General features: G+C 40.3%; 1 protein-coding gene across 4 annotated transcripts in view; it reads left to right on the top strand.

Annotated features, from left to right (window-relative positions):
• The window catches only part of LOC143880249 (uncharacterized), a 57,375-nt gene extending 37,230 nt beyond the window's left edge, over nt 1-20,145 (top strand). For 3 of the 4 annotated variants that reach the window (XM_077383082.1, XM_077383086.1, XM_077383084.1), the window contains one exon: nt 16,956-20,145. In XM_077383082.1, the coding sequence (XP_077239197.1) occupies nt 16,956-20,014 (3,059 nt within the window). In that variant the 3' untranslated portion in view covers nt 20,015-20,145. The remainder of the gene's footprint in view (nt 1-16,955) is intronic. The other variant, XM_077383083.1, reaches the window with a different exon arrangement.
• The last annotated feature ends 1,041 nt before the right edge of the window (nt 20,146-21,186 follow it).

Here is a 21,186-nt window from a genome sequence, read left to right as displayed (position 1 = left end):
AGCTTAAACCTAGTGTCCCTTAATCCTGCCCAAAACCCTTGTCTGCACCTTTCCGGTGACGTATGCACTTTTGCTGGCATACCTCTGGTGAAATGCCAAGGAAAACTCTTGGTGGGATGCTTTAAGATAAGTATTTTGTTTTATTACTTGCAATATATATTTCTCTAATTTTCTCTCTTCTTTACTTGGTTTCCTCTACAAAAACAATATGCACGGGAGCTAGAAATATTCTTTTCCCTTGCCTAAAACCTCAAAGCCCTAATACTTGTTTTACCCATCACATCTTAGCTTAAACCCAGTGTCCCTTAATCCTGCCCAAAACCCTTGTCTGCACCTTTCCGGTGACGTATGCACTTTTGCTGGCATACCTCTGCACCGTTCTAAACTTACCTTAAACTTAATAGAAATATTTTTCACGCCTATTTCATAGATTCGTCCTACGATAGATTGGTATCATAGTGAAGTATTAGTCATTCCTTCTGTCGTTCTGCATTAGTGATGGAACCTGCGATCAATTAAGAACATCCGTTCTTTCTTGATTAAGGTTTTTGGAATAAAACTCGTCCTGGATAAAATTTCGGGTCCATCATGTCCCATGATTTTTAGAAATAACAAAAACTGTTAATGCACTCAGAAAAACAGCAACAGTGTACTGATTTGAAATCTGTTGCAGCAGAAATAAGAACAGGAAAAACTGTAGGCAGTAACTTACCAATATCTGAAGCGTAATGTGGAAAAAAAACTGAGGAGGAAAGAAGGATAAGACCCATTAGTCATTCGAAGAAAAAGAACCATTAGAATGATGGGAGAGTAAAGAAAATAATTAAAAGATGAAGAATTAGGCTTTTGAGAGAGTCAAAGAAATCAAAGAGAAGAAAGAATAAAGAGAAAACTTACAATACAATGAGAAAGCAAAGGAAGGAATTCTAAAGGGAAAACAAGAAAGAAAAGGTGGGGAAAGGGTTGCAAGAATCTATGCCTTGTGCAAGAATTCGATGCGAAAAACAAAGGATAGATGGGAGAAAATTACCCAAGGAATCCCCTTGAGGGTTTGTAGGAATCCACTTAGAAAATTATTCCATGAATCTACTACATGGCAAAGTATGACTGAAAGTTCTATTCTTTAATTATCAAATTTACAGTCATAGTGTTTGCAAGTAAAACCCCTCTTTACATAATGTAAAAATAATAGAATCCCTTTAAAACAAAACTTTATTCCTATTAGAAGTTGGAGTTTTGAAACTTCAAGGCCCTTAACTAGAATCAACAACTAAGATGTAAACTCATGACATTAGGGGTGTAAACGAGCCGAGCCGAGCCGAGCTTGGCCAGGCTCGGCTTGGCTCGTTAAGCTCAAAAGCTCGGCTCGGGCTCGAACCAGGCTCAGGCTCGGCTCGGCTCGGCTCGGTCAGGCTCGCGAGCCTTACCGAGCTCGGGTTATATTAAGTTCACACCCCTCATCTTCCCTGAACACCCCTATCTAGTGTAATATGACTACTTTTTTTACACTATGGGGGGTGGTCCAAGTAACAAATGGGGTTCCAAAAATGAAGTGACTTATTTTTGCCTCCCCCTTTCACTCCCTGGACAACCCTTTTAGTGTATATATTAATATATAATATATATTTAAATATATTAAATTCTTAACGAGCCGAGCCTGGCCTAGATCGGGCTCGGCTCGTTAAGCTTAACGAGCCTGGCGAGCCGGCTCGGCTCGTTAAGGATTCGAGCCGGCTCGAGCGAGCTTCCGAGCCCAAGCCAAAATTGACACCCTTACATGACATTTATACCCCTTTTTGTAATTTTCATAATACGTATGTGGGTGGCCCTATGTTGCACGGATTCTTTGCCCCCTATGCCGAATCCGTGTCGACACGTCTCTACATCCGAATCGGACATGGATTCACGTGGGACACACCTGGATTCTTGTCATAGCCGTGTCCCGCACGAATCCTGTTTTTTTCGGGCGAATCTGATTCATCGTTGTCCCTTTTAAAATGCAAATCTTGTATATTTTCCCTTTAAATGTGTTTTCTTAACTTTTTTTGTATGAAAGCACAACCCATACTCTTTTAATAAAAACCCTAGTGCCTCGACCCTCGAACATCGACCTCTTCTTCGTTCGACGTCTTAATACGAAACTCGCAGCAACCCTCTACACTCGAATTTTTCATGAATATATATAGGGAAATGATATCCCCCCTCCCCCCCGACGGATAAAATGCCCCCCTTTAACGGTATTCGTTAAGTTTTAAAGGCAAAGAAAAGCATTAAAGGGGGTGAATTTACCCCGAAGTAGTGAATCATTCTCACAGAAACCATCAAGGAAGGAGGGGGGGGGGGATTTTTCCCGTTTAGTGGTGGGAAAATATCATTTCATATATATATATATATATATATATATATATATATATATATATATATATATATGAAAGTGTTCCTGCGTTGCAGTGTCGGCTTATAAAGCCTCCCATTCATCACTTTTTGTGGACCCGCAAAGATAGACCAATGGGAGGCTTTATAAGCCACTAAAGCGCAGGGAAGCTCCCTGCGCTGCAGCTCATGAATGCCTCTCTCTCTCTCTCACTATATATATATATATAGTGAGAGAGAGAGAGAGAGGGTTCCTGCGCTTGAGCTCAAATAAGCTTATCTGTGCTTGAGCACAGAAACAGGGGTGGGCCACATTTTGGTCGGGGGGGGGGGGGGGATTCAAAGCATTCATTTGATGGGCCCTTTCATGGATAGGGTGTCCACCAAAAATCAGCTCCATTGGATCACTATAGGGTGTCCATTTGTGGGGTGAAAATTGGTAGATTTGTGGACAAACAGTATCTGTCCATTTTCTCCCCTACAAATGGACACCCTAAGAGGGTCCAATGGAGCTGATTTTTGGTACACCCCCATCCATGATGGGGCCTGTCAAATGAATGCTTAGGATCACCCCCCTAATGTGGCCCCACCCCTGTTTCCAGCACTTGAGCGCAGATAAGTTATCTGTGCTCGAACGCAGGAACCCTTTTCTCATATATATATATATATATATATATATTAATACATATTTACATTTTTAATTTTGAAAATTTTATTTCATTTAAAAATTACCGAATCCGAATCCTACTTTGGGGAGCTTGCCGAGTCCAAGACCTCGAATCCGTGTTGGATCCCGACACGCGAATCCGAATCCAAATCCATGCAACATAGGGGTGGCCTATTTAAAACTCTTTTTTCAATGGATTAAAACATAGTTAAGTGATTTAGGTGGGAAAAGACTAGTACCTCTATTGACTGCAATTCACTTAAAATCTCACTTAAAACCCTTCAACTAAATGATAAAGACATCTTTACACACATGATGGATCCCCTGTAAAAGCCTATGTAACTATTCTTGACTCTAATAAAAGATGGTCCCCCATCACCAGGTAACTTAGATTATTGCCTCTAAGATCAGGTGAAGTAATTTCTTCGGGAATAGAAATGCAAATAATGCATGCCATGTGTGTTTGTGGTTTTAAATGTTGACCGGACATGCATAGCATAGTTGTCAACCTGTCACTCGACTCGGGACTCGACTTCTTAATTTTTGTACTTGACTTGATTCGTGACTCGTAAGAGTTTTTGATAAGAACAGAAATTTAGTCGAAAAAATTATAAATATATTATATATCAAAAGATGAAGGCATGAAACACATAAAAGAGTTGTGAAAAGGTTATTACATTTCCCTAAAAGCTCTCAGGAGCCAATTAAAGAAGAAAAGACAGCTGGGTTTGTGCAAATATCAATGTGGTTGTGCTTATAACATTTCTCTTGTAAATTTGTAATTTGTAAAAGGAAAATGATATCAGCACAACCATTATTTTTTCACGAAGGTATCTTGTCTTTTAGCTTTTAAAGAGGTATCAAAAGGTTATTACAATTTTGAAAAAGTTCTCACAAGAAAATTAAAACAGAGAAGACAAGATGGGTCTGCGCAATTGTTGATCCATGGTTGTGCCGATATCATTTCCCTTTGTAAAATTTTGGATTTTACAAGCTTAAACTTGAAGTTTGTATAGGGATTTGCTAGGGACAATCATGAATATGACAAAATCTGTTGCATGAGAGAATAGACACCTCATGAATAAGACAAAGATCCAACATTTACTTAAAGGAAAATCACTATCAACTGAAATGTTGTGCTGACCAGTGCGTTGAGCAGTGCTGGACAAGATGAAAAACTTTTAGAGACCAAATTATGAGATTTTTTACCGGACTTGTGGGATTTAAAAATGTTTGGACATGAAAGAATTTATTAAAATTGGAAAAATACCCCATCGTCTGAAAGTTAAGATTTTTGACCCAACCTATTTTTTCGAATTTTGTACTAGAACTGGAAAGTTGACTTTTTATCCTTTTAGATTTTGGTTTTGAAACTACTAGTAAAAATGCACGTGTGATGCACGTGCTATCCATTTAAATTATCCATTTAAAATTGTACAGACCACATCATAGGTTGATCAAAACCGTCCATGTGATGGAACACAACATCAATAGGTTGTGCCCGTAAAATTATTTCCATAGGTTGATCCTAGCCCTCCAATCTATAGAGGTTTTCATGATTGTTGTTCCTCTTAAGGTGCTCAGAATTCATCAATATTTTTACAGGTGTCCTTCATTCGTAATATCAACATTTCTGTAATTTGAACCGCACATTGTGAATAAGGAAAAGTAGTTTTTTCGTCATCATTAGGGGTGCAACTTGGGTGTCAACCCGACCCAATTCGGGTTGGGTTGGGTTGGGTTGGGCTGGGCTGACCCGATTTGATATGGTACCAATTGTTGATCACCTCAACTCAAGCTGGGTTATTTTGGATTTTGAGAACCAATAGTGAGTCACCAATAATCAGTTTTTAACTCACAATCGGTTCTCAAAATCCAAACCAAATAGGGACTAACAATTAACAAAGGGAAATATTATCCGCACTACTATATTTTGATGATCACACTCCTCACTTTAGTCAAGTACTGTATGACCCGCACCATAGGATTATCCAAACCGTCCATTGTGGACTGTGGAGACTTTCAATGTTGAAAAAGAAAAACACACAAATACATAACTTCTTCAGATGGAACCCAAATTTGGGTTTAGAGTCGGGTCAGGTCGGGTTGCCCCACCGCCCAACCCGACCCAACCCGATTTCCAATTGGGTTTGATTTTTCCCAACCCAACCCAACCCGATTTGCGAAAAAGCTTAACCCGACCCAACCCAAATTCGTGTTGAACCCGTCGGGTTGGGTTGAACCCGACTTGCGTGGGAACATCCAAGTAACAACGATGGTTTGAAATTATATATAGTGCTAATGTCTCCACTACCATATTTTATAATGGCACTACTCACCGTATTTTGATGATCGCACTCCTCACTCTATTAAAATATACGGTATGGCCCGTACCTTGTGTCGGTACTTTTCGTATGTAGATTATGATTTTACCCTGAAATAATTTCTCATAGAGATAGATGTTAGATATCAACAAAGGGGTTAATGGTAAAAGAGTAATGCTGACGTGTAAATCCCAGACAAAAAGAAAAGAAATTTCTTTTGGATGGGCCACTTCCTACATAGGTTGTGCCCCAAAAATAATTTTCATAGGTTGATCCGAACCGTCTGATCTATAGAGGATTATAGGTTGATCTAAACCGTCCATGTGATTGAACACAACATCAATCGGTTGTGCCCGTAAAACCATTTCCATAGGTTGATCCTAGCCCTCCAATCGATATAGGCTGATCCTAGCCGTCCAATCGATAGGGGTTTCTATAATTGTTGTTCCTCTTCAGGTACTCGGAATCCATCAATATTTTGCAAGTGTCCTGCATGAGTAATATAAAGTAGTTCTTTCGTCATTATCATATGTCTTTACCTCTATTTGGTAGTTTTTTGCCGTAATTGTCATAGACAGGCACCCTGTGTTGGTACTTTTCGTATGTAGATTACGATTTTACCCTCAAATAATTTCTCATAGTGACAGATGTTAGATATCAGCAAAGGGGTTAATGGTAAGAGAGTAATGCTGACGTGTGGATCAAAAGGTGGGACAGAAGCGGAAATAACGGCAAATGACACAAATGCCCTTACATGTAGGATACAATTGGAATTATGGAAGTGGGACACAAGCGGAAATAACGGCAAAGGGTGGAAGAACTTAACCCATCATTTTGCCTTTATATATAGTAGCTAGATTTTTAATATATTCAAATGGGGGGTATTCCCTTATTTACATGTAAATAGTAAGAAGATGAAAGGAGAAAAGAAGAGAACCAGTAAGACATTTAAACTTGGATGCAAACTCTATGACTCATACAAGTCTTAAGATTTCGAGTCATAGAGTTTGACAATTGAAATGTATAAATCTTGGTAACATTTCAGTCATGTCAATAGAAATGTTACCACTTTAGTATTTAAATTACAGAACCAAGATTTCAAAATTTCAACCAGGTATGGAAATTACACTGCTCTTCTAACACGCCCCCTCAATCTAGAGTGTATATGTCAGGCAACCCCAACTTGTTACACATTTCACTCAACTTTGCTCTTCCTAGTGTTTGGTAAATATACCAGCTACCTGGTCTCTTGATCTAATGAAAATAGTACATATTTCCCCTTTCTGAATCTTCTCACGAATAAAATGGCAATCCACCTCAATGTACTTTGCCCTCTCATGGAAGACTGGATTTGAAGCAATATAAATAGCACCTTTTTTGTCGCAGTATAAAGATGTTGGAGCTGGAATATCTCTAGAGAGTCTGGATCGGGAGCCTCTTGCTTAAAGTTTTTTAAAGCTTAATTTTGATGGGTCTAGTATGGGAAATCAGGGACCGGGATGGATTGGGGTAGTCTTGAGAGATGAGAGGAGGGGGAGGGGGGGGGGGGGGGGGGGGAGTAGTGAGGTGGGCATTTGCAGCCCCATAGGGGTTGCCGTCTTGCTGACTCTAGCGAGGCAGATGTGCGTGTGGGCCATCAAGGTGTTAAGCGATTCGAGGGTCAAGCCCAATGTTACCTGGAATGCGGTTCGTTCCGGTACGGGCACGGATATGGGGTACGATGGTAGCGCGATACGATGAGGGTATGCTATGTTGGTTCGTTATTCGGGGTCACGGGTCAGTTTAGAGTGCTGATTCGGACTCACACACATATACTTTCATATATTTTTTACAAGAATATTATTACACAGTACACACTACATGCATTTAATACATAAAATATAAAAAACCTCATGTATGTCATACATATTTTTTTCATAAAGAAAGTTCCCGTTGGAATATATAAATAGCCTTCCATAGTTCATACTACATCCATCTAATAAACAAAAAAAAACAAACTCATGTATGCCCAACATATTTTTTTCAAAAAGAAAGCTCTAGTTCTAATCCAACCCAAAATATATAAAATTTGTAGCTCTCCATCTCTCCCTTAGTCTATATGCATCTCTCTCTTTCTCTTCTGCGGATCGCTGCGGGTCGTCATTTTTGGCGATTTGGGTCGCTAGCGAACCATATTTGGGATCGCGCGACCCTGAATCATGGGTTGGAGGGCGGATGACGAATCCGGTAACTATGGTCAAACCTTGGATAAAGTGGTGGTAGAAGCGGACTTCCTCAATGCCATCGATGATTGAGTGGTTCCCAATCATGCCCATGGAGATTCACTCATTTTTTTTGACGAGATTAAAGATATAGTGGGTAGTTCAAGAGTTGCTTTTCGGCATGTTAGAAGATCCGCAAATGAGGTAGCCGACCGGTTAGCCAAGGAGGGGGTTCGGCTGGAGTCTTTGGACCAGTTTCATCTACTCCCGCCTTGACATATTTTGCTCTTCTACATCTGTATCTTTTATCTTCTGGTTGTGCATTCTATTTGTTTCCCTCAATGTCATCCGACGGTTGAGTGGTTTCCAATCATGCCCATGGAGATTCGCTCATTTTTTTTGATGAGATTAAGATTATAGTGGGTAGTTCGAGAGTTGGTTTTCTGCATTTTAGAAGATCCGCAAATGAGGTAGCCGACAGGTTAGCCAGGGAAGGGGTTCGGTTGGAGTCTTTGGACCAGTTTGATTTACTCTCGCCTTAGACATTTTTTGCTCCTCTACATCTGTATCTTGTATCTTCTTGTTGTGCTTTCTGTTTGATTCTCTCTTTGTTTTCTTTTTATCTGTATTCAACCATCTTGGTCTTTCATTTTTATTAATGAAAGTTTTCACCATTCTCCCTCCCTCCCTCCCTCTCTCTCTCTCTCTCTCTATATATATATATATATATATATATATATATATATATATATATATATATAATGGTGCTGGAGACGAGTAAGGGAAGCCAATCTCGGTCAAAAGAGACCTCAACCAGGTCAACTCCCCACATTTATGAGCCATAACTCTTCCGCACTATATATAGCCCCCACATCCTGCTTCTTGCTTCTCCATGACACTAAATTTCATCCAAAAAAAGTGCAATATATAGTGGTCGACCTTCTATCTGTTGGAGATCCAGCCCAGTTTTGCATTGGTGAACCCTTTCAAGTTCATGTGATTGTGCATTTTGAAGAATGAGCCTTAACAAGGGGCTCTATTCAAGTACCTAACTATTTGAAGATCTGTTGCAGAATGAGAGGTACGTGGGGAGCTCATGGACGAACTCACCACACTAACTACAAAAGAAATATCCGGATGAGTCACGATCAAGTAAATCAACTTGCCAACCAATCTTTTGTATCTGCTCGAGTCCTCTAACAAATCTCCTTGGTCAAGATAAAGCTTGAAATTTGGATCCGTGAGAACCTGGGCTGGTTTCACCCTAAGGATCTTGTCTCTTGTAATATGTCCAATGCATATTTCCTTTGGGACAATGACAGCCCACCATGTGGATAGGCTACCTCGATTCCAAGGTAGTATCTGAGGCGACCAAGGTCTTTGGTACATAATACTTTATGTAGGAAGTCCTTTAGTTTATGTATGCCTTCCCTATCACTTCTAGAGATAATGATGTCGTCCACATAAACTACCAGGAAAATATACATATCATCAAACTGCGAGCTAAACACTGAGTGGTCTACTGCACACTGCTTCATGTCGAAGTGCATAAAGGCCTCACTGAATCTCCCAAACCAAGCTCTAAGAGATTGTTTAAAGTTCATATAGCGCTTTACACAGACGGCATACAAATAGCTTCATCTTCCCCTGGGTAACATACCCTGGAGGCTTCTCTATATGGACTTCCTCATTCAGGTCACTATGCAAAAATGCATTTTTCATATCTAGCTGATATAGTGGCCAGAGCTCGTGTTTACAAATCAAAGAGATTAACACATGGACAGATGGGATTTTCACAATTGGAGATAATATTTCATTGTAATCGACCTCAAAGGTGGTCTAAGTGTACCCCCTGGCAACTAACTGTGCTTTCAAATGTTCAACCGTTCCATCCGACATGTATTTAACAAAGAAAACCCAACGACAGTTGGATGTCTGAGCACAAGGAGGAAGAAAAACCTTCTATCAAGTACCATTGGAATGCAGTGCAGCCATCTCAGCACCCAGGCAGCACACCAACCCAGGTAGGGCATTTGCAATAGACCGAGTCACAGAAATAGAAGAAAATGTAGAATGTATGATAAATATTAGAAACCCTATGATTTGTCGACACAGACACGAGTGTCGCATGTCAACACGGACATGGAGTGTCGGACACGGCAATCCCTTAAAATCTAGAAACGGGGGCATGGTTGGAAATGGGAAAAAATTTCCGTGAATAAATTTCAATTTTTTTTCCTTACATCCAAACAGCCTCTATAGTAATTTTAAAAGGGAAATGAAATCAGCACTACCATGTTTTGATATTTCCACTAAAGCTTTGATTGTTTAAAGAGCTGTTGAAAAAGGTTATTACAGTTCCCCGAAAGCTCTCAGAAGGCAAGCTAGGACCGTGAACTATTATATCTTTCTTTGATTATTTATTTTGGCTCTTGTCACTTCGATAAAGGAGTAGATTTCACTCGTTTTCCTGTTTTTTTTATTATTATTGACTAGCTTTGCTGATGTGAAAAAAGCTGAAAAGTTTCAGAATAGAGGATCTGAAAAGGGCTGTAAGTTTATAGTATATCCTCATATGCTGATATGACAAAAGCTGAAAAGCTGATTTTTGTTGATTTGACAAAAAGTTGTTTATTTTATTCTATGGAGTCTTGCTCTCATACGTAGAGGTGGCTGAGTCTTTTTCTGATTTAAATAGAGTTTTTTCAGACCTTAAACAGTGGGAAAACTCTGTAGCAGTTGACAAGCCAGTCTAGGCTGTCAATTTATCACAAAAGCTGTCCCAGAAAGCTGCCAGTTTGAATTTCATAATAATAGAAGGATGCAATACAATAGTTGGAGAAGAAAGAAAATATACAAGGGATTTTAGTTGCCATCTATGCAGACTTGGGAGTGTCCAAATGCGTGTCGACACGTGCCCACCCTTAAAATAGATGTGTCCACAAAATCATAGTAGAAACCCAACCATAGGAAACAAAATCATATATCAGTACGAGATAGGAATAGAAAGAACATCAGTTGTTTGAGGGCCCGAAGTTGATCTATCAGACTGGGAAGTCAGATGGTTGGGTGGAGGGCTCATATCATGATGAGTGCACGATCCATTGGAGGTCACGAGTGTAGACCTGCATTGGAGAAGGTGAAGGATCCATAGAGGCAGATGAAAGAGGAAGAGGCAGTCCAGTGTCATGTAGAGGATCAGCGGTAGAATCAGAGAAGAGGGGGGTATTTTGAACGAAAGTGATATCTGCGAAAACATAAACCTTATGCAAACGAGGGCTGTAGCACTTATACCCTTTTTGGGTATGGGAGTAGCCAATGAACACACATTTCTCTACACGGGGATCTAATTTGTCCAAGCCAGGGGACAGATTATGAACAAAGCAGACACAACCAAAGACCCGTGAGAATAATGGAAATGGATACTAGAGGGAGTGTAAGAGAGAAGGGAGTTTGATTATTCAAGACATAAGAGGGGAGATGATTAGCCAAGAAACAGACAAATGAGGAAACCATCAACCCATTAAGTTAAAGCTTAGGTACCCTCACCTGGAACATGAGAGTGCGAGTCATGACTAGAAGTTATCTAAGTTTCCTCTTGGCTACACCATTTTGCCGAGAAGTGCAGGCACAAGAGGACTGATGAAGAATACCACTGATGAATAAAACGACTGAAAGCCATTACATGCTGAAAAGTATTCGCGTGCATTGTCAGTACACAAACAATTAAGCGATGAGTGGTATTGATTATAGATTTCAGAATAAAATGTACGAAAAACAGAAAAACTTCCTAACGAACTTTTATTAAGAATGCCCAAGTCATCATTGGATAATCTCAAAAAATACAATGAAATACTTAAAGTCAAACAAGGACGTAGTCCGACAAGGGCACTAGACATTGGAATGAACTAACTCAAATGGACGAGTGACACGATTAACAAGTCTAGAAGGAAATGACACCCGATGGTGTTTACGTAACTGACATGACTTACATTGAAACTGACTAATGGGACTAGAGATGATCGCAGAATGATGAAGCTTCTCCACTGATCGTTGGCACAGATGGCAATGCCAGTGAAAGGAGTCGATTGAGCTCTGTAATGCTACACCAGTAATGCGACGATCAATATAATAAAATCCATCCACCTCATGACCTGAACCAATCCTCCTAGTCCTCAGATCCTGAAAAACGCGATACGAAGGGAAAAAAGGTCACGGAACAATGAAGATGTTTAATAAGCTGGCTGGCAAAAAGTAAATTAAATGAAAACTGAGGGACACAAAGAACAGAAGATAAGGAAAGACTGGAATGGGGGGAAGCTACACCAACTCCTGAAATCAGAGATGTAGTCTCATCAGCCAAGGTGACCTTATGACCTGATGAAGTGTATGACTGAAAGGCAAAAAGCAAATCAGATTTACCAGTCATGTGGTTGGATGCTCTGGAATCAATGACCCAAGTTGAAGAATTAGTTAGGAAACTTGAGGGGGTGCTACCTTGCTGAGCGAGTGTGGCAATAGGGTGCTTGCCTTTGTTCTTTGTTCGCAAAAATTCATCATACTCGGCATGGGATACAACCAAAGAAACATTGCTCGATCTGGGTAGAAGAAGGCATGGAGCTCTCAGACATAGTAACAGAAGCATGGTTTGCATATCTGAACGGCCTCAACTCTGGATGCCGATCATAACAAAAGTCAATGGAGCGACTCTCCATGAAATAGTGAGCGCAATAACGGGATCCATAGCTTGTGTCACGACCTATGTTACAAATATCTCTGATATTTTTAAAATGTTGTGTTTTTATCGTGACATTTTGATAAAACGACAAAATCCTGAACGTATCCCGAGATTTTAAAAACACAGCGATATTTTTGTTTTATGATAAAATATCATTATTGAGATATTTTAAAGATATTTTATTTTATATTTTTTCTTAAATTTTGTATTTTTTAAATAATTTTATTTTACTGTTTTTTCCCGATATAAACCCGAAAAATTATTTTTTTTAATATATCCCTTGATTTTCCCATGCGGGGAAATTCCCGAGAACGACATTTGTGACATAGGTCACGACCACTTCCACGGTCACGTTGACCTCTGCCGCGGCCAAATTGACTACCTCGACCTGTGCGGTCGCCTCCCAACTAAGTAGTGAGAGCGGAATGGTCAAAGAAGACTCACCGGATACCTCAACTCGCATAGAGTGTTGCACACGAGAAAACAACTCATCAAGGGATGGAAAGGATCCTAAACCAACAATCTGGTGACGAATCAAGAAATTTTTTGGCCCGAAGGCATCAAGGAACTAAACAACTCGCAACTCGCAAGTCTTGTTGACGCTTTGCCAGAACTGTAGGATCAGTGGTAAAAGGCAAATACATATCCAATTGCTCACACAATACCACTAATTGAGAGTAGAAAGATACCGACTTGTTGCCACCGTTTAAATGCATCAACTTCGAGTAAACATTACAAATACGGGTTATGTTATTGATGCCAGAATATGGGGTTTCAGTCCATTGCTAGATGTCCTTAGAGGACTTGAGGTACATCATCGGATAGCCACTTTCGACTCCATACTATTCCACAGAAGAGTATGTATCACTGCATCTTCCTCATCATCGGATAGCCACTTTCGACTCCATACTATTCCACAGAAGAGTATGTATCACCGCATCTTCCTGCATCTTCCTGCTTCCACTTGGCATATGACTTATCGTCAGCGGGCAGGAAAACCAACCCAAAAGGGGTTTCAGTTTTTTTCCCTTCCTACTATCGAAACCTAGGGCAGTGTTCTTGCCTAGGGCTCAGATACCATATTCGAGGTGTTCGAGGTTTGATGAGAGAGAGAGAGAGAGAGAGAGAGAGAGTATTCTCCCTCACATAATATATTATATGAGTGTGTAGGGTTATACATGAAAGGACACGAATACCCCTAGTTGGGTATGTGGATTACACCGTTCTTGTATAAAAGACTAATTATATATGCACGATAGATTTTAATTTTATTATATTGAGTTCTTGCTTGATCTACCAATCGACAGTGCCAGATTTTTTTTCCATCTCAGAAATTAACAATTTTATTCATTTTTGTTAGAAAATCCTTTAAAAGTAGGAAGAAACTGTATTTAAAAAAAAAAAACTTATCATATACATATGTTACTATTTTTTATATGTGAGTTATTCTTGTTCGGTCTACCGATTAACGAAGTTCGATTTTTTTTAATTTCAAAATTTAATTAATTATTTTTATTAAAAGATCCTTTAAATTTCCAATTTAAAAAATGCTTTTTTCCAATGCTTGCTTTAAATTTAAATGCTTGTTTCCAATTAAAATAAAAATAAAAAATCCTTTAAATTTCATCATATATAAGGCTCCATTATATTGTACTTTCTAAATGAAATTAATAAATGGAGAGATTTTTCCCCACATTTTGTGTTTATTTGAATCATATGTAAAAATGTGGTAGTATCTATTTTCAGTTTAGAATGAACCTTAGACATCTATATGAGAATCTTTGTTTCATTAGTACGGATACTAATAGGGCTCTAAGCTCCGCTCCTTCGACTGATTGTGGTCTTCCAATATCAATAGTTTGGTTGTTTCGCTCCTTGTATCTTCCAAAAGGGAAAAAGATCTCTGAGAGTTGTTTCATGGATCCGAAAGAGAGTACTTGGGTTGCTGGTGTTCACTTTCCGTACCTTGGTTTGTGGGCCAGAATGTTATTGTAAATTATGGCCAATACCAGGTATATAAGCAATGATTTCAAATCCAAAGGTTAATCGTACTCTGGCAACTTTACGTAAGGTAGAGTTAGATTTTTTGGGGGAAAATAAGATAGCAATTACGACCCAAGAAGTGATAAGTACTTGGGCATGGATCTGGAAACCCCCTATTTGATAAACTATTAGAGAGTCTCAGCTGAAGGTTGAATGGGCTGGATTGGTTTGGTTTAGTAGCCATGTACCTCGGTTCTTCGATCGACTTTCTTGGATTGCTTCAAGGAACCCTCAATCCTTCTTGTGAAGCAGAGGTTCCTAGTCATCCTATGAGCTAAGACTTGTAATCGATTGCTTTCGATCATCCAAAGCTGACCAGCTTCTGTCTCCCCTTGCGCCACTCCTGAGCTTCTTCACTCGTTTCTTGCACGGTGCACAAGGAATATCTCTTCAAGGAACCTATGAAAAGTGAACCGGATATCCCGTTTCAGAAGCTGGATTTTTTACTACTATACTACAACCTCTGCTCCCCTGACCTACCAAGCGCTAAGCATACCTACATACCACCACTTGTTAGCTGGAAATATGGTCTAATATTACGGGGAATAACTAGGGCCTTGACCTGTCTAAATTTAGCTAGGAGAATAAGGAAGGCAGCTTAGATTAGTTACATCTTTTCTTAATGTATTAAAGAAGGCCTCTCTATTCTCCCTATCTATCTATATCTATTAGTAACTCTGTTACTGTGGTCAGGGTTGGCCGGTCAACAGTGGCCTGCACCTTTTCCGGGTCCATCTTTACTGACCCTTGGGAGATTATATGCCCTATGAACATAATCTCTTTTTGGGCAAACTCACACTTTTCAGGTTTTCCACTTCCTTATAGGCACCTCTAGAAAGCTTTGGAAGGGCAGTTTCACTTACTTTGCATGTCTCGCCTTTGAACTTTAGAAAATAGTCTATTGGATAGAACGGAGAGAGCTAGTTGGGGGAGCTCTTTGCTAATTAAGGGGCTTCACTTCCGATGTAGCTATTTCATTTCCCTGCTCTGGTTCAAAACTAGCAAGGCATCTTCCTCGGTCTCGTTAACCGATTCACTTTCACTCACCGTCTCGTTATCACGCTAGCTTGAATAGCCAGGCATTTACCTTGGAATGGCGGATTGGTCCTCAGTGTTTGCAACGGCTGGGAAACCAGTCGTAGAAGCGAAGCCTATCGCCACGCCGACGATCAAATACGAGATTGGGCTGCTTCTCAAAGATTTAATGGAATGACCCAGCCCAATAAAGGAAGGAATTAGCATGACCCGGCGATCAAGTTCTTGGTGGGAATCATCAACTTTATAATGTTTTAATAACGGCTCACGCTCCTTTAATGATATTTTTTATGGTTATGCCGGCGATGCCCGAGGACTATCTATTTGAGATGAAAGAGGCGCACCTCAATCTATGTTAAGTAAGCCCCTGCTCTGTCCTGTGTCCGCATAAAGGTTCCTTCATTCGTTAAGTTAGCTACTCAAGTCTTTCAACAGGGACTCCGTATCATTTGTTTGCTCTGCTATTGGTTACTTTCCCAGGGCTATCTGCTTACACAAAAGCGTCTATCTTATTATTAGATGCCCGTGGGTGATCTATCAATTATTATTAGATGCCCGTGGGTGATCTATCAATGTCTTCCACCAACTGTGCTCTTCCAATGTCCGATCCAGTACGGAACTAAGTGGCTTCATCTCCTCGCTTTATCTTCTCTTTCATCTCCTTAGTCCCTATCGGAACTAAGCATCTTTCATCTCCTCTCCTTCCAGCAGCAATGGAAGATAAGAAGAAAAAGCAGTATTATTTATCGCTCGACTCCACAGCAACAACTTTAGCCGAAGGTGAAGGATAGAAGGAGAAGAGAGAACATTACGGAACGGAACTAGGTTAGAGTCAAAAGAGATATGGAGTCCGGCACAAGTATCTAGTTTTGGATACTGATAACCTCGAAAAATGGATTTGTCTAATCTCGAATTCATAAAGGGTCAAGGGATGTCCACAACAGGAATGCCTACTCTGTCCTCATCCCCATTGTGCATGTGGATGAAGCACTGCCCGGGACTGATAAGAAAATTCTAACCATCTAATCAATGCAATTATGCCCGACTAATGTTGATTATTGGACAACTTCTGTTTTACCCATCCTTTTGGAGGCCACTTCTGGTATGATACTATTGTTTGATTGATGAGACATTTGAATCTTGGCCAATCCACAGATGACCCATTGTAGTGGCAATTAAGGTGGACTAGCAACTTAGATAATCCAAGGACTACCAAACTGGACCTTTACCACATGCTAAATATTGCTATCCTCAGAACTTCCCTAGTATAAGCCCACTTGCAATCTAATGGGCTAAATATTCCTTCTTTTTTTTTGAGTTTATGGTCCAATAGTTATGACAACCTTTTATCGCTGTGTCAATTTGTTTCAACCGTTTATCAAAGCGTCACTTTAAGGTCTGATACTTGTGCCAACCTTTCATCAATGCAGCATCATAAAAATGTGTCTGGAATGGATTGCCTACATTTTAAATTTTAATATTGTGGTACAAAAATAACAAATGATTATTATTTTCTCATACCTGTGATGGATCTTATGGTCTCATATGATTTTGTCTATCTTTTCGTATTGCAGCAGGTAATTTAACCCTGGTTCCTACAACAGAGATAATAGATTTCCCTAGCAAACTGCTTTCGGATACCCAGGTTAAGCTTTACAGGAATAGTTTGAAGATGCCAGCTTTAATCACGGATGAGCAGGAGAGGAGATATTCGAGGTTTATTACAGGTAATGGATTAGTTGAAGATCCTTGTTTAGCTGAGAAAGAAAGGGTGATGATAAACCGATGGACGCCAAAGGAGAAGGAAATTTTCATGGATATGCTCGCCACATACGGAAAGGATTTTGTAAAAGTTGCTTCTTTTCTCAACCATAAGACAACAGCAGATTGTGTTGAGTTTTACTACAAAACCCATAAATCAGAAAGTTTTGAGAAAATTAGGAAAAGACTGGAGCTCAGAAAGCAAGGGAGGTGCTTCCGTGCTAATACATACCTTGTGACATCAGGAAAGAAAAGGAATCGTGAGGGGAATGCTTCTTCACTTAATATGTTGGGGGAAGCATCAGTGGTAGCAGCCCCTACTGATGCGTGTGCAAAGACTCAGCAGACTTACGCTGGTGGGTCAATTTTGGGTGGCTATTACGAGTGTAAAATGGCACGAGGGAATGATGGCATTCTAGAAATGACAAGCAGTACCAATATTTCCATGAATGGGAGTGAAGTAATGAGTTCTTGTATTACAATTTCTGTCGACCCTGGGGAGGGTTTTCAGGAATGGAGAGGCCAGAAGAGAAACTATATGATAATGGACCGACCATTCACACCGGAACTTTCAGGAAACATAGATGAAGAGGATGCTTGTTCAGATGAAAGCTGTGGGGAATTAGATTGTGTTGATTGGACAGATCAGGAGAAGTCTAGTTTTATTATAGCTCTGAGATCTTATGGCAGGGATTTTGCAAGCATATCTCGATGTGTTGGGACTAAATCGATGGTTCAATGCAAGATCTTCTTCAGTAAGGCTCGAAAAAGTCTTGGTCTGGATGTGATCCATCCAGGGCTTGACAATGAAGGAACACCAATGAGTGATTCCAATGGAGGAAGGAGTGATACAGACGATGCCTGTGTGGTGGAGATGGATTCTGCCATCTGCAGTACACAGTCTTGTTCCAAAATTGATGTTGATTTGACCGAGCCTTTAGTAGACAGAAGCAATGAAGGATATGGTAATGTCGGGAACAATCTCCTGCAGATTGAGCTGGGCAGATCAAGTGGAAAGGATGATACAGGTGGATCAAATCTGCGAGAAGTTGGCAATGTCTTAGAAAAACTTGTTTCGGATGACTCGCTGGCAGGGACTGAACGTGCTTCTACTTTTGATAGTGAAAACACATTGCCGAAAGGAGATGGTCTGTTGGGTGTTAACCTCACTTTGAAACTCCATGAAGGTGTAGATATGTTTGTTGATGCTGAAGCCACTGAACGGGGAATTTGCAAGGCAGTCACGCCTGCTTGTACGGTCCCTAGAGAAGGGGAGACATTTCTTAGACGATCTAGATCACATGTGGCTGAGCTCAAACAGGAGGCTGGACCATGCGAATGTGACATGGAGCGTGAAACTGAATCAGAGCCGAAACATTCTGTGGTGCTTGAATCTGATTTGGATAGAGGGGATGGAAAAACTAGTTCGGATGCAAATAACTGCGGTAGCTCCATGCCACTTTCAAGTGGGAACAGAAACTCTTTATTGTCTGGAGTGCAGGTGAATGCCCGGCCAGGTTTGGATGATAGAAATGGAAAGACTAGTTTAGATGCAAAAAACTGCAGTAGTTCTTGTTGCTTTGTACCACATTCAAGTGGGACCATAAATCCTTTAGTGCCCAGAGTTCATGTAAATGCCCAGCCAGTTTTCAGTTTCATTCCCAACAACCACCATCAGATCCCACAGGATCTGTTATCTTGTAAACAGAAGTCTCATATAATCTCATGGCCGCAGAAGGAGAATTGTCCTGAGCTTGGAAACTCAGTGGCGCCTGGAATTCATCTTTATGAGGACCTTCGTCGGACTAGACATTCAACTCTTAATTTTGAGCACTGGGACAAACATCATCAGAAGTATATTGGCACAGATTTTTATCAGCAGTACCTGCTGGGCTGTCAGTCCTTGAATCGGGCCAATCAGTCATTGCAGATACTCACAGGCTATCCATTGGAAGTGTTGAACAAGAAAGAGATGAATGTGGATGCAGATTTAAAGCATGTTGTATCCCATAACCTTTCAGGGTTTAACAGGAATTCCCAGTCTACTCAGGACATGCATCTTGAAAAATGTAATGGCTCAAAACTCCTCCATTCAGTGTCAGAGATTTCATTTCTTCCGAAGAGCAATGGGCAAACTAATGACCAGCTAAGACCCTGTTCTCGGGGTTTGGAGAAGCAGGGGAGAAGTAACAGCGAAATTGAAGAGCAATCAGTCAGGGCAGGTGATTTCAAACTTTTTGGTAAGACTGTTAGTCATCTATCAGGTTTGCAGAAAACGAGTTCACCCCAAGAAAATAATGATAAGCTTGGGTCTCCTAGATCAAACAAATCATTCAGCTTGAACTTCTCTGAGCGCAGAACAGATAAAAATTTTATTACATCGAAGATCGAATCAAGTAGAGATGAATTCTCAATGACAAGTTACGGTTTCTGGGATGGGAACCGAATACAAACTGGGCTCTCTTCATTGCCCGATTCTGCTAGGTTGTCTGCTAAGCATTCCGCCGTAACCAGTGATTATGCTGCGGCTTTGTGTCGAATGAGAAATGATCAAAGTTTGGGCTCTCTGTCGGTGTTCCCAACCAAGAATGTCAGTAGTAATTGTGGATTGGCCGATTATCAGGTATGTAGAAGCTACGAGGGAGTGAAGATGCTGGACATGAAGCGGGAAGAAATATTCTCGGAGCTTAAAAAACGGAATGGGTTTGAAACAGTGTTGGGCTTCCAACAGCCACGCAGAGGGGTAGTTGGAGGCGGAGGAGTTTGCAATGGCGTGTCAGACCCTGTGGCAGCAATAAAGTTGCATTATGCGACGGAGAAACATTTAGGTGGGGCGCCTAGTGGGATTATTAGGGAAGACATAGGCAGGTAGCGAAAGTTAGTGAAAGACCAAAGTGGCAGATGTTTTTTCGTGGCCATTTTTGTACAGTAGTTTTTTTGTATTTTCCGTAACCTTAATGAAATGAAACAAAAATGGCTGGCATCTGTCCTGCCTTTAGGGCATCTGGTTTTCCTGCGGTGTATTTTTGGTTGCCTGCCTACGTGATGTGATTCATGGATTGATATGTGATTCATGGAGTGAGTCCATCTTTTTTTGATGTATTTTAGTATTTCGTCAGTAGTGGGGAATTATTTTTTCATTCCCCTTTCAGCTTATCAAATAAGTTAATTTTGATTCAGAAATCGGCCTTGTGAATTCAATCGTGCAAATACTAATCCAATCGAGAAACGAGATTCCTCATAGAAGCAGACTCGTTCTGTAAATGTCTGGATGAGCGGGGGTTGGGTCGGTGAGTAGTGGAATAAGAAGTTAAAAAGGAGACGAGCATTGGATTTGTCTAGAGTTACCTCTTGGAGAATGGTGGAAAAGTGGTAGGAGTGTTTGGTTGCGTGCATAGACTCGGAGAGTAGGAGAATAAGTAGGGTGGCATTACCAATATAGATAAAAAAAACCATTTTCAAGGTTTTTCAATCAAGTAAGAGAAGAAGGGGGGAGGGGGCATGAAAGCCACATGGGCAGACGACCAATAATTGTGCTAGAAACATGATGAGGAGTCTCTTGAAAATTCATTGTAATATTGGCAACCAAACGAAGAATGTTACTTTTCTATTAAAATTCCAATGGATGTTGACTTTGTGTAACCAAACATTCAAAGCAAAACTCCCTTTTTTCATTGGGAAATGATTCATCACAATGTTTTGATAACATGCGCTCATGTAGATTGTCTTTTAGTATTTAAAGAGCTCTAAAAGGTTTATTAGGGGGGAGTGATATTTACGCCCCTTTTTATTACTAGGGACAGGGACACACAGTGTCAGTGTATCAAGGACTAAAGGGGGGCTAATGTACTTTAGGTCAGATGAATCAAGTGGGTTTGATTGCCATGTACACTAGCACTGGGTGTCCCTGTGATACAAAGGAGTAAATATCAATACCTTTATTACGGTTACCAAAAAGCACCTAAGAGACAATTAAATACTAAAAGACAAGATACATGGGCGCATGTATCAAAATATAGTTGTGCTGAAATCACTTCCCTTTTC

This window comes from Tasmannia lanceolata, unplaced genomic scaffold (assembly GCF_043159265.1).
Source record: "Tasmannia lanceolata isolate RefF3 unplaced genomic scaffold, GAP_Taslan_0.1 ptg000006l, whole genome shotgun sequence".
Classification (NCBI taxonomy): domain Eukaryota; kingdom Viridiplantae; phylum Streptophyta; class Magnoliopsida; order Canellales; family Winteraceae; genus Tasmannia; species Tasmannia lanceolata.
This window is presented reverse-complemented; position numbering and strand designations above follow the sequence as displayed.